This window comes from Mytilus galloprovincialis, chromosome 7 (assembly GCF_965363235.1).
Source record: "Mytilus galloprovincialis chromosome 7, xbMytGall1.hap1.1, whole genome shotgun sequence".
Taxonomy (NCBI): domain Eukaryota; kingdom Metazoa; phylum Mollusca; class Bivalvia; order Mytilida; family Mytilidae; genus Mytilus; species Mytilus galloprovincialis.
The window spans coordinates 68264040-68281393 of record NC_134844.1 but is presented as its reverse complement, the minus strand read 5'-3'; the positions used below and the strand labels follow the sequence as shown (position 1 = coordinate 68281393).

Here is a 17354-nt window from a genome sequence, read left to right as displayed (position 1 = left end):
TCATTTCAAGTTGATTTTTGTATGTGTATGCAAAGTAGTCATTCAATGAAGATCTTTTGAACTGCATTTATTTCCTGAAAACAAAATAGGAGAGGTAGTTTGTTTTTTCAATGCAGAAAACAACCCAACTGAAATAAATAAAATCAATTATAGGTAACCATCCGGTCTTTAACATATATCGCATGCGTTGCTATTAAAGTTACCCAAATACTAGTATGACAAAATAAACTAGAGGCTCTAAAGAGCCTGTGTCGCTCACCTTGGTCTGTGAATATTAAACAAAAAAAGAAGATGGATTCATGACAAAATTGTGTTTTGGTGATGCTGATGTGTTTGTACGTCTTACTTTACTGAACATTCTTGCTGCTTACAGTTATCTCTATCTATAATGAACTTGGCCCACTAGTTTCAGTGGAAAATGTTAGTAAAAATTTACAAATTTTATAAAAATTGTTAAAAATTGACTATAAAGGACAATAACTCCTTAGGGGGTCAATTGACCATTTCAGTCATGTTGACATATTTGTAAATCTTACTTTGCTGTACATTATTGCTGTTTAAAGTTTATCTCTATCTATAATAATATTCAAGATAATAACCAAAAACAGCAAAATTTCCTTAAAATTAACAATTCAGGGGCAGCAACCCAACAACGGGTTGTCTGATTCATCTGAAAATGTTAGGGCAGATAGATCTTGACCTGATAAACAATTTCACCCTGTTAGATTTGCTCTAACTGCTTGGTTTTTGAGTTATAAGCCAAAAACTGCATTTTACCCCTATGTTCTATTTTTAGCCATGGCGGCCATCTTGGTTGGTTGGCCGGGTCACTGGACACATTTTTTAAACTAGATACCCCAATGATGATTGTGGCCAAGTTTGGTTTAATTTTGCCCAGTAGTTTCAGAGGAGAAGATTTTTGTAAAAGTTAACAACGACGACGGACGACGACGGACGACGGACGCAAAGTGATGGGAAAAGCTCACTTGGCCCTTCGGGCCAGGTGAGCTAAAAAAGAATGATCCCCCTTCCTCACAAAAAAACCCAAAACAAAACAAACTGACTGATAGATAGCAAAACATTCAACAAGAAAAACATATGACACAACTAGTATCTCAATTGTTTGTAGAACAATTGAAAGGTCTTTCCTGTAAAAGTGATGTTTTCGTAATGTAGTTTGTACGACATTTCGTTTGATATATGACAAGCATACCTTCTGAAACTTTTCACTTTTTACACATAATGACCTCATCCGCCTACATTTTTCAGATCGGAAGTATGATATATGTAACACAGGGTAGATGAGCTTTCATTTGATATGCGACAACGCCATGTTCTAAAAAGTTTGATTTTTGCACTTAATAACCCCATCCAACCAATTTTTGGAGGTTGGTAATTTGATATTTCAAATGTACACATCATGACCTTTCATTTGATGTACAACCAGACTTGGGGTCAATTACATTTGAATGTAATTAATTAAATTACACATTACATTGCAAAAATGATCAATTACATCAATTACACATTACACAGTTTTTGAAATGTAATTAATTAAATTACAATTACTTTACTAAAGTAATTAATTAAATTACACATTACATTTCATCATGATATTTTTTAACAATATATATATCATACATGTATCATACATGTATATATAATGCATGTGTAAAATATTCATGTAAGCATAGTTCAAGCATTGCATTTGATAATCATTTAATTTAGTTATTTTAATGTTTTGTCAATTAGTCTGAATCTTCTGGTCTGAAAACAGCAATTGTAAATAGTCTTTCGACAGGAGCTAATGTGCTAGATATTGCTTGATCAGAACATGGAAGTTTTATGATTAATAGAAAATCATCATATTGATAGGATTGAGAGGGAATTTGTTCCAATTAACTTGCCAATACATCAAGGAGTATTTTGATATATATCTCAGAAATGAACTCATTTGATTTTAACATAATATGAATAAATATATATAAATTATTAAAAATATTTCTTTATTTTACTTTAAAAATATTAAAAAGTGTGCTTATCACAATATTGAAAATAATTTTTAGTACATACAATGTATATAATTGGTCTAAATATTAGCAATATTTTGCTAATTAGATGAAATACAGGTAATAATGGCATTGCCCCTGGACATTTTAATCTGATTAATTGCTGTTTGTTTTTACAGCTGTTAGTTTTTATTTCTATAATCCTTTTGTGTATACTAATTTGACAAAATGATTTTAAATTCTGAAAAAAACTGTCTAAGAAAGATGTTTCACCGTGACACATATTTTTGTTTATGTTTAGCAAGGTGATTCATTACTTATCAACCTATAGTATATAGTTAAAAATCTTTCTTAAAAACTGAAAAACACTTATACATTATATATGATTCTCACATTTTTTAAATTATAAGACTATTTAAAAAAAATCTGTAAGTCAAATAAATGATAAAAAAACTTCAGAATAAAGCTTTTCAATTTATATTATTAAACATAAATCCTTATCTTTAACACCATAAAAGTACATTTAATTGAAATGTAATTCAAAAGTAATTGAGCATTACATGCTTTTTTCAATGTAATTAATTAAATTACCATTACATGTAATTAAAAAAATGCTCAATTACACATTACATTCAATTACATGGAAAATTGTAATGCATTACACTTAATTACCATTACATTTTTAATTACCCCATCCCTGTATACAACAACCCTATAGTAAAAGAAAAAATTATTTTTGCACTCAATGACCCCATCCAACCAATTTTTGAAGGACTTCAATTTGAAATTTAAAATGTACGCTTTATGTTCTTTCATTTGATATGCGACAACCTTACCATCTGAGAAATTTGAATGTTTGCACTAAATGACCCCACCCGTCCCCCTGGGATGAAAAGGGGGTTTAAAATTTTCATTTTTAAGTAGAGTTTATTAAGACCTTCAATTTGATATATCAGATGACCCCATTTGACAAAGTGCAAATAATGATGCAATATCAATTATATAAATAGAAGTTATGAAACTTACAAAGTCAATGCAAAACTTGAAAATTTCAAATTGACTTTTTGGTGTTTTTTTTCCATGGAATGTTTTTGGTATTTAGTCAAACATATAACTATGTCAACCTCTTCAATTTCTAAAACATTTTAAGTGGTAAGGTCTTGTTGATTCAGAAATACATGCCTCCGCTCGAAAAACTTCAAACTGCATTATCTCTAAAACGACAATAGATATCTCAAATCTGTTAAATGATAAATGATCTACAGTTGAAGGACAACATTATAGAAAAAGAATTGGGACAATTTCAAAGTTTACCAAGGTCACAATTAATCATCAAATATATGATGCAATACCAAACTTGAGAACCGGAAGTCGTAGAGACATGGGACTATCACCATTCAACTCAGGACCACTTGACCTTTCAAATATCACAAGGTCAAGGTCATAGTATAATGTGAAGGTCAAGGTGAAATTTCATCATGACCTGACATTTACCTCAAATTGAAGGTCTTGAACTACTGATCATCTTTGCAGTTTATAGTAGGTTGATATCTGTTACCGTTAAAAAGATATACACACATAACTATACTTTTAAGAATCATCCCGTCGTAACTTTTGAACAGACAGTCGGACTCTTTTGAGGTCAGTGTATAAAATGTAGAGCTCGTTGAGAGGAACATTTTATACGTTGTAAGTATGCAGCAAACTCTTATCGTTTTCTTAATATGAAAGCTTGAAATTTCAGCTTAATTTTTTTTTGCACTCGGTGACCTTTGACCTTGGGTGCAAATTAAAGGTCACATGAACTTAAGATTATTGGTGTAGGTCCCAAGTCTTTACGACTTCCGGTTGTCGAGATACAATTTTTCAAAAATTGTGTATATATTTTCAAGGGAAATAACTCCTTATAAGGGTTAACAACAAAATGATTGTATATGTTTATTATCATTGGCATCTGGTCTTGTACATGTTGCCGTTTTCAAATCGATTCTATCTTGAATACTTTTTGAGAAAAATGTAAAAGAAAGAAATTGCTTCAAGGGGACGTAACTCTCATAGGGAATGATGAAAGCCTTAGCAGCCTCATATGGTAACACATCATGATGAAATCTAACTTTTGTCCAAAAAAGGTCATGATATCTTTAAAAACAACGAAGGGGGGACACGTCGAAAAAACCCAATAAAAGGGAGATAACTTCTAAAAGGGATGATGAAATCCTACACAGTCTCATCTGGTAATACTTCATGATGAGGTCTACCGATGGTCCATATTTGGTTTTGATAACTCCAATAGAAACGAGGGGAGGCCATGTCAAACAGATGCTGGATGAAAAAAAAAAAAAAAAAAAAAAAAAAAAACTTGTATCTCAATTGTTTGTAAAACAATTGAAAGGTCTTTCCTGTAAAAGTGATGTTTTCGTAATGTACTTTGTACGACCTTTCGTTTGATATACGACAAGCATACCTTCTGAAACTTTTTGCTTTTTACTCTTAATGACCTCATTCGCCTACATTTTTGAGATCGGAAGTATGATATATGTAACACAGGGTAGATGAGTTTTCATTTGATATGCGACAACGCCGTGTTCTAAAAAGTTTGATTATTGCACTTAATAACCCCATCCAACCAATTTTTGGAGGTTGGAAATTCGATATTTCAAATGTTCACATCATGACCTTTCATTTGATATACAACAAACCTATCGTAAAGAAAATTTATTTTTTGCACTCAATGACCCCATCTAACCAATTTTCGAGAGACGTCGATTTGAAATGTGAAATGTACGCTTTATGTTCTTTCATTTGATATGCGACAAGCTTACCATCTAAGAAGTTTGAATTTTTGCACTAAATGAACCCACCCTTCCACCTGGGATGAAAAAGAGGTTTAAAATTTTCGTTTTTAAGTAGAGTTTATTAAGACCTTCAATTTGATATATCAGATGACCCCATTTGACAAAGTGCAAAAAATGATGCAATATCAATTATATAAATAGAAGTTTTGAAACTTACAAAGTCAATGAAAATTTCGAAATGATTTTTTTGGTGTTTTTTTCAATGGAATGTTTTTGGTATTTGGTCAAAGATATAACTATGTTAACTGCTTCAATTTCTAAAACATTTTAAGGGGTAAGCTGTTGTTGATTCAGAATCTGTTAAATGATAAGTGATCTACAGTTGAAGGACAACATTATAGGAAAAGAATTGGGACATTTTCAAAGTTCACCAAGGTCACAATTAATCATCAAATATATGATGCAATACCAAACTTAAGAACCGGAAGTCGTAGAGACATGGGACTACCACTATTCAACTCAGGACCACTTGACCTTTCAAATATCACAAGGTCAAGGTCATAGTATACTGTGAAGGTCAAGGTGAAATTTCATCATGACCTGACATTGACCTCAAATTGAAGGTCTTGAATTACTGATCATCTTTGCAGTTTATAGTAGGTTGAAATCTGCTACCTTTTAAAAGATATACACAAAATACTATACTTTTAAGAATCATCCCGATGTAACTTTTGAACAGACAGTCGGACTTTTTTGGACTTATCATATAAAATGTAGAGCTCGTCGAGAGGAACATTTTATACGCTGTATGTATGCAGTAAAATCTTACCGTTTTCCTAATATGTAAGCTTGAAATTGCAGCGTAATTTTTTTTTTGCACTCGGTGACCTTTGACCTTGGATGCATATTAAAGGTCACATGAATTAAAGATTATTGGTGCAGGTCCCAAGTCTCTAAGACTTCCGGTTCTGGAAATAAAAATTTTCTAAAATTGTTTACAACTTTTCAATGGGAATAACTCCTTATAAGGGTTAATAACAAACTAATTGTATATGTTCATTAACATTACCATCGGTTCCTGTACATGTTGCCGTTTTCAAATCGATTCTATCTCTAGTACTTTTTGAGAAAAATGCAAAGGAAAGAAATTGTTTCAAGGGGATATAACTCTCATAGGGGACGATGAAATCCTATTCAGCCTCATATGGTAATACATAATGATGAGATGTACCTTTTGTCCAAATAAGGTCATGATATCTTTAAAAACAACGAGGGGGGCCATGTGGAAAAAAATCAATAAAAGGGAGATAACTTCTTAAGGGGATGATGAAATCCTACAAAAGATCATCCGGTAACAGTTCATGATGAGGTCTATCGATGGTTTAAATTTGGTTTTGATAACTCCAATAGAAGCGGTAAGAGGGCGTGCCAAACAAATGCTGGAAGAAAAAAAAAAGAAACTAGTATCTCAATTGTTTGTAAAACAATTGAAAGGTCTTTCCTGTAAAATTGATGTTTTCGTAATGTATTTTGTACGACCTTTCGTTTTATATACGACAAGCATACCTTCTGAAACTTTTCTCTTTTAACACTTAATGACCTCATCCGGCTACATTTTTGAGATCGGAAGTATGATATATGTAACATAGAGTAGATGAGCTTTCATTTGATATGCGACAACGCCTTGTTCTAGAAAGTTTGATTTTTGCACTAAATAACCCTATCCAACTAATTTTTGGAGGTCGGGAATTTAATATTTCAAATGTACACATCATGACCTTTCATTTGATATACAACAACCCTATCTTAAAAGAAAATTTATTTTTTGCACTCAATAACTCCATCCAACCCATTTTTGGGAGACGTCAATTTGATATTTGAAATGTACGCCTTATGTTCTTTCATTTGATATGCGACAACCTTACCATCTGAGAAATTTTAATGTTTGCACTAAATGACCCCATCCGTCCCCCTGGGATGAAAAGGGGGTTTAAAATTTTCATTTTTAAGTAGACTTTATTAAGACCTTCAATTTGATATATCAGATGACCCCATTTGACAAAGTGCAAATAATGATGCAATATCAACTCTATAAATAGAAATTATGAAACTTACAAAGTCAATGCAAAACTTGAAAATTTCAAATTGATTTTTTGGTGTTTTTTTTCCATGGAATCTTTTTGGTATTTGGGCAAACATATAACTATATTAACCTCTTCAATTTCTAAAACATTTTAAGTGGTAACCTCTTGTTGATTCAGAAATACACGTCTCCGCTTTCAAAACTTCAAACTGCATTATCTCTTAAACGACAATAGATATCTCAAATCTGTTAAATGATAAATGATCTACAGTTAAAGGACAACATTATAGAAAAAGAATTGGGACAATTTCAAAGTTCACCAAGGTCATAATTAATCATCAAATATATGATGCAATAACAAACTTGAGAACCGGAAGTCGTAGAGACATGGGACTATCACCATTCAACTCAGGACCACTTGATCTTTCAAATATTACAAGGTCAAGGTCATAGTAAAATATGAAGGTCAAGGTGAAATTTCATCATGACCTGACATTGACCTCAAATTGAAGGTCTTGAACTACTGATCATCTTTGCCGTTTATAGTAGGTTGATATCTGTTACCTTTAAAAAGATTTACACACAATACTATACTTTTAAGAATCATCCCGTCGTAACTTTTGAACAGACAGTCGGACTCTTTTGAGGTCAGTGTATAAAATGTAGAGCTCGTCGAGAGGAACATTTTATACGCTGTAAGTATGCAGAAAACTCTTATCGTTTTCTTAATATGAAAGCTTGAAATTGCAGCGTAATTTTTTTTTGCACTCGGTGACCTTTGACCTTGGTTGCAAATTAAAGGTCACATGAACTTAAGATTATTGGTGTAGGTCCCAAGTCTTTACAACTTCCGGTTCTCGAGATACAATTTTTCAAAAATTGTTTATATTTTTTCAAGGAAAATAACTATTTATAAGGGTTAACAACAAAATGATTGTATATGTTAATTAACATTACCAATCTGGTCTTGTACATGTTGCCGTTTTCAAATGGATTCTATCTTGAATACTTTTTGAGAAAAATGTAAAAGAAAGAAATTGCTTCAAGGGGACATAACTCTCATAGGGAATGATGAAATCCTTAGCAGCCTCATATGGTAACACATCATGATGAGATCTAACTATTGTCCAAATAAGGTCATGATATCTTCAAAAACAACGAGGGGGGGGGGGGCCATGTCGAAAAAAACCAATAAAAGGGAGATAACTTCTAAAGGGGATGATGAAATCCTACACAGCCTCATCTGGTAATACTTCATGATGAGGTCTACCGATGGTCCATAATTGGTCTTGATAACTCCAATAGAAACGAGGAGAGGCCATGTCAAACAAATGCTGGATGAAAAAAAAAAAAGAAAAAAAAAAACAGGAGAAAAACAATAAGGTTTTTCCTCGCGGAGAGGAGAGACCTTAAAAAAAACATTAGAAAAACAATAAGATCTTTCCTCGGGAAGAGGAAAGACCTTAAAAACTAGTTCGGCGAAAACACAAAAACAATTGTGAAATGGAAATTTTATTGACAGTTACCAATCAATGTCCTATTCGGAACTTGGGTTTAGAAATAGAAACAAACCCCAGAAATTAAGAATTTATCTCTATAAAAAGTACACAAACAAACGATTTGCTAATTACTTTTTAGCTATGTGCGTTTTAATTTATGCAATAATACATGCAACCTATATGAACTACCAAGTGTATCTTGCATAAATATAGTTTACCTTAAACAAAAAGTAGAACACTACATAATTTCATATTTGCAAAACACATTTTGATCTGTCTTCTAACACAATTAAAATTTAATTTGTTTGATATCAATTATCAGAAGGAAATAATTTTAAAAATATTGATCAAGATTTTGAACTTGCTTATATTATAACGCCGGTTAAAAATACATATAATATATTGAGCGTTTAACTTGATATTGATAATAACTGAGTTACTGCTTTTAACAACATACATGGCATAAACATAAACAAATGGATAATTCATATACCTGTTTAAATTTTTGTTATGCAGTATGTAGAAATTTGGAATTAGGTAAGTTGAATTTAACATGTAAGATAATCCAAATACTCTCTACAAAAATACTTTCCATAAAATGTTATAACCTTACCTTGCTGAGTATCTCTGCATGCTGAAGATGATACTCAACCCTGAGAAATTAATATTTTTGATATCAAACAAATTAGTGCAAACTAAAATAAATCTTATGCAACAAAATGACATATGTATATGAAATTATAAAGTATACAAATAAGATAGTATCGATAACCCTGTTTAATTCGCCCCTCTAGGAAAATGATTGCCTTGTCCCTTAGCATTTTGACAATTTAAAAATTTGAGTATCAAGTCACAATAACACATTTTTATAACTAATATTCATTGAATGAACACAATTGTAAAATTGAGAAAGGAAATGGGGAATGTGTCAAAGCGACAACAACCCGACCATAGAGCAGACAACAGCCGAAGGCCACCAATGGGTCTTCAATGTAGCAAGAAACTCCCGCACCCGGAGGCGTCCTTCAGCTGGCCCCTTAAAAAACATGTTTACTAGTTTAGTGATAATGGACGTCATACTAAACTCCGAATTATACCCAAGAAATTAAAATTAAAAATCATACAAGACTAACAAAGGCCAGAGGCTCCTGACTTAAGACAGGCTCAAAATTGTACATTGTTGCACCTCTTGTACACAACTGTCATTCCACAAAAAGTAATTATCAGTTTTAATATCATACAAAATCCGTCATAATAACACTAATTATTAAACTGTTATTATATGGGATTTCAATATAACATAACTATTAGCGCTGAGTCAGATCACCATTAATTACGCATTTCCAGTGTTTATTTCAACTGCTTCATGATAACTGTAAAAAGTTGGTACAATCCTTACACAACATGAATTAACACCTTTCACATATACATGATCAATCAATGTACCCTTTTCTGTTGTTGGTTCCGTAATAACCTGGACATACCCATTTGAGTTCATGAAATTTTCAATAGATCTTTCTTCTTTTAAGATATCCTGGTTGAAATCACCAACAATCACAGATTTATCTGAAATACTATTTACTTTATTTAAAACTAATCCAAACTGTTTAACAAAAGTCTTAACATCATACTTTTGCGTTCTATAAACTGTAACAACAACCGTATCTGTTTCTATTATTCTAAAACCAATACATTCAATGTTTCTTACGTCAAAATGTATATGTTCAAAATTTATACCATTTTTAGAAAAATAGCCTACTCCTCCATTTTTCATCTGTTTTATTGTTCGAAACATTTCATTGTCGTCATTGAAGGCATCAATTCTACATACATGACAAAAGTCATAATTATCCAGTTTAACATTCTGATCATTTGATGTTAACCATGTTTCAGTCAAGCATATAAAGTCAGCTCGTATCATATCACTGTTTACCTTCAAATCACTAATATGCGGCACCAACCCTTGGATATTATGGTATGCAATTGTCATTTGATGTTCCTTCAATATATTAACAACAGGCGCAGATGCAGTTCTCATAGAAAATAATTCCATTGATGCTAAACCAGCTTCAATGCCAGGGTCTGCATATATTTTCGTACTTAAAGATTCATTGTTCATTTCAGAAATAAATAAACCTTTATTTGATGTTACTCTACTAAGAGCTACATAGCTTTGTCCAAATGTAAAACATTTACTCAAATCAACTGCTACTTCAGACACGGTTAATCCTTGGACTTTATGAGCTGTACATGCAAATGCTAACTTTAACGGATATTGTTTTCTTACACCACTCGCAAATGACAAATCTTCTGAGCACCGAACTAAACCTACACATCTTTTGCCACTTATAATTTTTTGCTCTTTTGCACTTTTACCGACATTGTCATCATCAAACTGAATATATATTATTTCTGGAAGATGATTGCAAGCAGTAATGATATTCTGTACTGTTCCCATCACTCCATTCACTAATCCATCTTTAATATCTTGATTTCTGATTAACATTATACGGGCACCCACCGCTAACAGAATCGACGATGGTAGTTGTATATCACTACTATTGTAAAAAGAAGACTTTCTTTTCAATGTTCCAGTAGTCTTATCCTTTTCGTAATCTTCAGCTTCAAGTAATACAGGGTCAGAAAAATATTTCATTATCATACTATTATTAAACTGTTGAACTTCAGCGTTTGTTGCGAAAATGTGTAAAATGCGATCTGGTGCTTCTTTCATGCAATGTTTTAGTAATGTAAAATCATCAAGTTCAATTATCTCATTTTTCTTCTTAATTCTTAATCTATTCAACATTTCTGCAAATGTTTTATCGTCTTTTTGTCGCATTATTTCATGAAGTTCAGCTACCTTGAACAATTCATTCCACAGGTAATTCAACGGATTAGAAGGATCGTTAACATACAGTTTATCACTTTTTTCGATTTCACAGGAGGTAACTGATAGAAATCACCAACTGCTATAATAGAAACACCTCCAAATAAACAACTTTCAGGTTTTTTCTTGATTTGCCTTAATCTTTCATGAACAAAATACAAAAGACGTTTATTAACCATGGATATCTCATCGATGATAAGTACTTGTAAGGTGTCTAATTTAGATCTTAATGTGTTTAATTTATCCTCACTCAATGTAGCATGATCCTTCGATAATGACTTGAATATTGATAGACAACTATGAATAGTCATTCCATTAATATTAAATGCGGCGGTGCCTGTAGGTGCTGTCAGAAGTACACTTACGTCATCTGGATTGCATAAGGTTGGAGCAAGAATTCTAGATATCTCAAAATACAGACACTTGATTAAGCGACTCTTGCCTGTTCCAGCACCACCAGTAATGAAAACGTAAAAAGGATCAACATGTTTTCCATTTGCCTTTTCAAGACACCAATGTCTAATATCAAAGAAAATGTGTTTTTGATTTTCATTCATGCTTCTTAACATCGGTATAATTTCCCGATTAGAAAACACCGTAGACCTAATCGGTAAGCTATACTCTTTCTCAGCCTCACGGTTTAAATCTGGAACATTATTTTCAATGATTTCATCATCATCATTGACATTTCCGTTTTCAGATCCTTCAATACCACACATTACCCTTTCGCTTTCTGATTCTGAACATAATTGAGCCCATGCATCTTCATGTGATCCATTTTCCTCTAACTTTTTAATAGCTTCATCTATAGAACTTGGTGTTTTTACATATGATGACATATTATGATCTACAGTATCTTTCACGGCTGACACACTATTACTATTGAAGAATTTAACATGCCCACGCTTGTAAAAGTCTTCATAAGTTTCAAACATGGACGGCTTCAATTGGTCATCACTTCTAAAGGGTAAAAACAATTGCAGAATACTTTGATAGTATTTTTCTGGCACCTTGTCGACCGAAAATCGAGGATATCTGATAATTCCTGAAGATGTTCTTGTCAATTTCCTGATATAACCAAAATCATTTTTCAATTTGAAAGTTGTGTCTTTGTTTATCTTTTTAGGCACTTGAGATTCAGTTAAAACATTAAACTTTGAACAGAAATCTGCCAAACACATTTCATTAAACAAGTCGATGTCAGGTTTGGCTTTATAAATGTCATTTTTATTTCTCATCCATAAAGTTTCTTCAACAGAATGATTTTCAACCTCATCCCCGTCATGCTGTTGTTGTTTGCTTTTTGATTCGACTTTCTTTTTCAGTCGTTGAAGAGGAATCGATAATCTGCAAGGATTGTCACCCACGGGGATAAATTCAACTTTTCGAGAACATTCTTTCATTCTCAATCCAGTTACACGAAACACTGCTTCTTGTGCACTGATCTCTCTGTGGTGAAGATATGCAGATCCAACTTTTTTCATGGTTTGTTGTGCACTTAAATTTCCGTCAGCTGCTTCACATTTTGTTTGTTGAAGTAACATTCCTAATTCCCTTTCAGATTTGCTTATATAACTTATAATGTATACAACGCATGAAAATACATCTAAAACAAACTGAATATCCATATTGGCATCCCATGCTCTCAGTAAATGTGCATTATATTGATTTGTAAAACATTCAGTCTTCTTTCTTTTTAATACAATCGTGTTCCTGGAAGTTACATATTGAAAGCATTATTCAAATTCCTTTTGTGACAACCCTGCCTTTTCAAATAGTTTCTCTGTGGATATATCATCTAGTTCTGAATCTTTTGTTTCTTTCCAAACAGTTTCCAATTTGTCTTTGTAAACTTTAATGTCTGACTCGGTCAAGTCTTTATCTGTGGTAGGTCGAGATATGAACGAATGCACAGAAGGAGGTCTTGGAAAATTGAATCTACAATTTGTACCTTTCTTCTTGCAACTTTTCGAATGATGTTTACTATGCTGTTGTACAGCATTCACAATTTTATGAAGTTCGGGATCCACATCCACAGATGGTATGGAGCAAGTTATATATTTATCTACAAAATCGATAACTTTTTGATCTTCATCCTCTTCAAATAAAGGTGCATCTTCAATCCAAAATAAACAGTGTGTATGAGGAGAACCCCTTTGCTGAAACTCAACCCTGTAGAAATAGTCTTTTACTTTTCCAATAGGATTGGCATCTGACATAATAACTGTTTTTAAAAAGAGATGAAATCTGTGATCGAACATTCTGGCAGCGGTTACAGGATTACTTCGGAGTATCTTACATTTCTCATCCCAACTCAATTCGTCTGCATTGACAGCAATTCCTTGCTGCAACATTATAGATTCAACTATTTCTGACCATCTTAAATCAGCTGAAGAAAATGAACAGAAAAAAGCTGGTATTCCTATTTGTCTTATCATCGCCAAAACATCCTTCTGCGTCTTTTGCCAGAAAGGAGGGGTCCCTCTTATCGGCTTTAAAAATTTTATACCTTCATCACTTTTAAATAGCTGTTTTAAACCCTCACCTCTACAAATCATATCGGATGTTACCGTTTTTCCAGTTCCTGTTTTGGAAAAATCTTTCCTTAAAGATATCTGTACATTAGACATAACCTTCTCCAATTCGGATAGATACTGACAAAAAAAAAATATACGAGGTATCTCTTGCAAAACGATTTTCAACACTCAATAATCTCAAATTGAAATATCTCGAAGCAGATAACTTAAGATCTCTTTGATCAGTCAATGTATTTTTACCGGATGGATAATGACAGGGAAAAGTCTTTGATTCAATGCCTTCCTCTTTTAATACACGTATGGGGTTGTTTCCTTCCGCTGGTGCAACGTCAAATTCTTCATCAAAGTAACAATCTAAAACCTCTTGGCCAATATCTGCTGGTTGTAAACATGTATCTAACTGAATGCCTCTTAAACTTTCATTCAGATAACTTTCCTCAGCATTTGTGTCGGTTGTTTTATCTGATACATTATTTGAATCATTTGCACTATCATTGACTACATCAGTTGAATCATTCTGTTCATTATTGGTATCCATCCACTGACTATTTAATTCTATATTTGCATACCATTTATTGTGGTTCCGCAAATAATTGAAGGCTTTCTCCAAATGTTTAATGTCCACAAATTCGTACTGAACATAACCTTTGTACTCTAATTTCCTTTTTAATTTTACTTTAACTAACAAATGATCGTCCACTGGTCTTGGCAATGTATTTGTTACGACTTTGACATCTGATGGAACCAAAACTACAGGTCCAATAATTCCTGCTTGATTACCTTTCGGCAAGTTCATTATTTTCTGGAAGGGTATATTGAGTGCTATCAAATGGCTTTCAAGTTTATTCAAATTACATAACTCATCAGGAACAGCTTCTAATTGTAAGTTATTACAAAACGATTCAGGTGGTGTTAAACCTGTATGTAATTTTCTATGGCATGTATAACAAATCCAAAGTTTGTTCCTACAAGAAACTGCCAATAAACAATTTGATTCACATTCACTGGAACACTTGTGAACATACTTCTCTGTAACGCATTTTTGTATTAGCTGTTTATCATAGTTTTCACATTTGCATTCTAAGACTTGGTTTTGAAATAAAAGTCTCAAACAGCAAGCACAAACATATTCTGGTCCCTTCTTAATGGCATCTTTAAATTTTTGAACCACAACATCAATATCAGACTTTGCAACTTTGAATAATAATCTTTTTTCCTTTACTTTTTCAATCATGTTGTTCCTATAAATTTCGTCTTCTTCATACTTCTTTTTTCCATTTTCAATCATGTTGGCCCTGTATGTTTCATCTTCTTCATACTTCTGTTTTCGCTTTTCAATCTTTTTGTTCCTATATGTTTCATCTTCTTTATACTCCTTTTTTCTCTTTTCAATCATATTGGCCCTGTATGTTTCATCCTTTTTATACTTCTTTTTCCCCATTACAATCTTATTGTTTCTAAATGCTTCATCTTCTTCATACTCCTTTTTCCTCTTTTCAATTATGTTGGTCCTATATGTTTCATCTTCTTCATACTTCTTTTTACCCTTTTCAATCATGTTGGTCCTATATGTTTCATTTTCTTCATACTTCTTTTTTCCCTTTTTAATCATGTTGGACCTATATGTTTCATTATCTTCGTACTTCCCTTTTCCCTTTTCAATCAAGTTGTCCCTATACTCTTCATCCACTTTATATTTTAATTTTCCTTTCTTTTTCATCCTCAGTCTATAATCTAAGTCATGTATATATTTCATTTTCCCCTTTTCAATCAAATCTTGTCTGTATGTTTCATCATTAATATATTTCATACTTCCTTTGTGGATTTTTAAACTTCGATAGATTGCATTATTCCAATACGTTTCTTTACATGATCGCTTTTTCTTGTCTCTTACCGTATCATTTTGGCAATATCTCATCTTTTCCAATTCTCGTCTTCTTTTTCTTCGAATGTCTGTTAAATCTACTTGTGTTTCATTCAGCAATGTATTGTTATTTTTTGTATCAGTACAATTATTTCTTGATAGATGGTCGAAATTACATTTAACACTTGTACAGTCTTTGATAGTTTTACTCTTCGCTGGTAAATTATGTACCCTATTTTTTTCAACGTTCATTACAACGGCATAATGAGATGATTTATCGATGTGGTGTAAGTAGATAGCTTCATTTTCAACATTTACATCTTTATCTATTTGATGAGCAGAATATTTTATCCATTTATTATTGGTAAACGTGTAAATATCAGCTTGCATGAAATGTGCTGCAGCAAGAATATCTAGTTCTGTTCCCATAGTTTTTGGCTCTTTCATTTTCCGCATTTTGACATACTCCTCTGCATTTTCATATGGATCAGGAACAAAGGATGCAATGTCTTTGGAAATATGCAATATGTGATCTACTATCTTTTTTCTTATTTGTATATGATGTTCTTGTCTTTGTGAAATAGCAAATGATAATGCTCTAAATAAACTATTTCCATCAGATATTATTGATTTTGAATTTACAGGTTTACCCAGATTGAACTTTTCATTTACACCTGATGTTTCTTTAATATTTTTATGTGAAATTTTGAATTTAGAACAAAGTTTTCGCTTAGTTTTATATCCAAGAGGAATATAATTTAAACTTGAGTTTACGGCTGGATGTAACATTTCCAAATCTTTATCTTCAATAACTTGGTTGCCATCGATGCGTGTCATTCTTTGATACTTAGCATTTTCAGTTGAAATATCGACTTCAACCTCTTTTCTCCTTTTCTTTGTATGATCTGTGATATCTGTATGCTCAACAATTTCAAATATTTCATTCGACAATGTATTACTTTTCTTTATATCATGATCAGTACAAATATTGTTTTGCCATTTATCAAAATCCACGTAAATACCTTTATTGTTTTTACTTTTTTCTAATAGATCATATTCCCTACTTCCTTCCACGCTCAAAACAACTTCATAATGAGATGATTCCTCAACGTGTTTCAAATAGATAGCTTCATTTTCAACATTTATATCTTTATCTATTTGATGAGCAGAATATTTTATCCATTTGTTATTGGTAAACGTGTAAATATCAGCTTGCATAAAATGTGCTGCCGCAAGAATTTCTAGTTCTGTTCCCCAAGTATTTGACTCTTTCATTTTCCGCATTCTGACATATTCTTCTGCATTTTCGTATGGATCACGAACAAAGGATGAGAGATCTTTGGAAATATGCAATATGTGATCTACTATCTTTTTTCTTATTTTTATATGATGTTCTTGTCTTTGAGAAATAGCAAATGATAATGCTCTGAATAAACAATTTCCATCAGATATTATTGATTTCAACTTTACAGGTTTACCCATATTAAAAGTTATACTAATAGCTGCTGTTTCTTTAACATTTTGATGAGAAATGTTGAATTTAGAACAAAGTTTCTGCTTAGTTATATATCCAACGGGAATATAATTTAAGTTTGAACATAAATATGAACCTAATATTTCTAAATCCTTGTTTTTAATCACGTTTGTGTTGTCATCATTGTGTGTCTTCTTTGTATT

At 32.2% G+C, this 17354-nt stretch overlaps 1 protein-coding gene and 1 long non-coding RNA gene across 3 annotated transcripts in view; both read right to left on the bottom strand.

Moving 5' to 3' along the window:
• Positions 1-17354, bottom strand: part of LOC143083532 (uncharacterized) — a 69336-nt gene that overhangs the window by 9679 nt on the left and 42303 nt on the right. The window lies entirely within an intron of this gene.
• LOC143083531 (uncharacterized) lies at positions 8384-16219 on the bottom strand. The gene has a single exon (XM_076259776.1). The coding sequence runs from the start codon at positions 16131-16133 to the stop codon at positions 13899-13901; it is 2235 nt and encodes a 744-aa protein (XP_076115891.1). The 5' UTR covers positions 16134-16219; the 3' UTR covers positions 8384-13898.

Coding starts and splice junctions, on each gene's coding strand:
- LOC143083531 (XM_076259776.1), bottom strand. CDS start 16,133: ATGCGGAAAATGAAAGAGCCAAAAACTATGGGAACAGAACTAGATATT.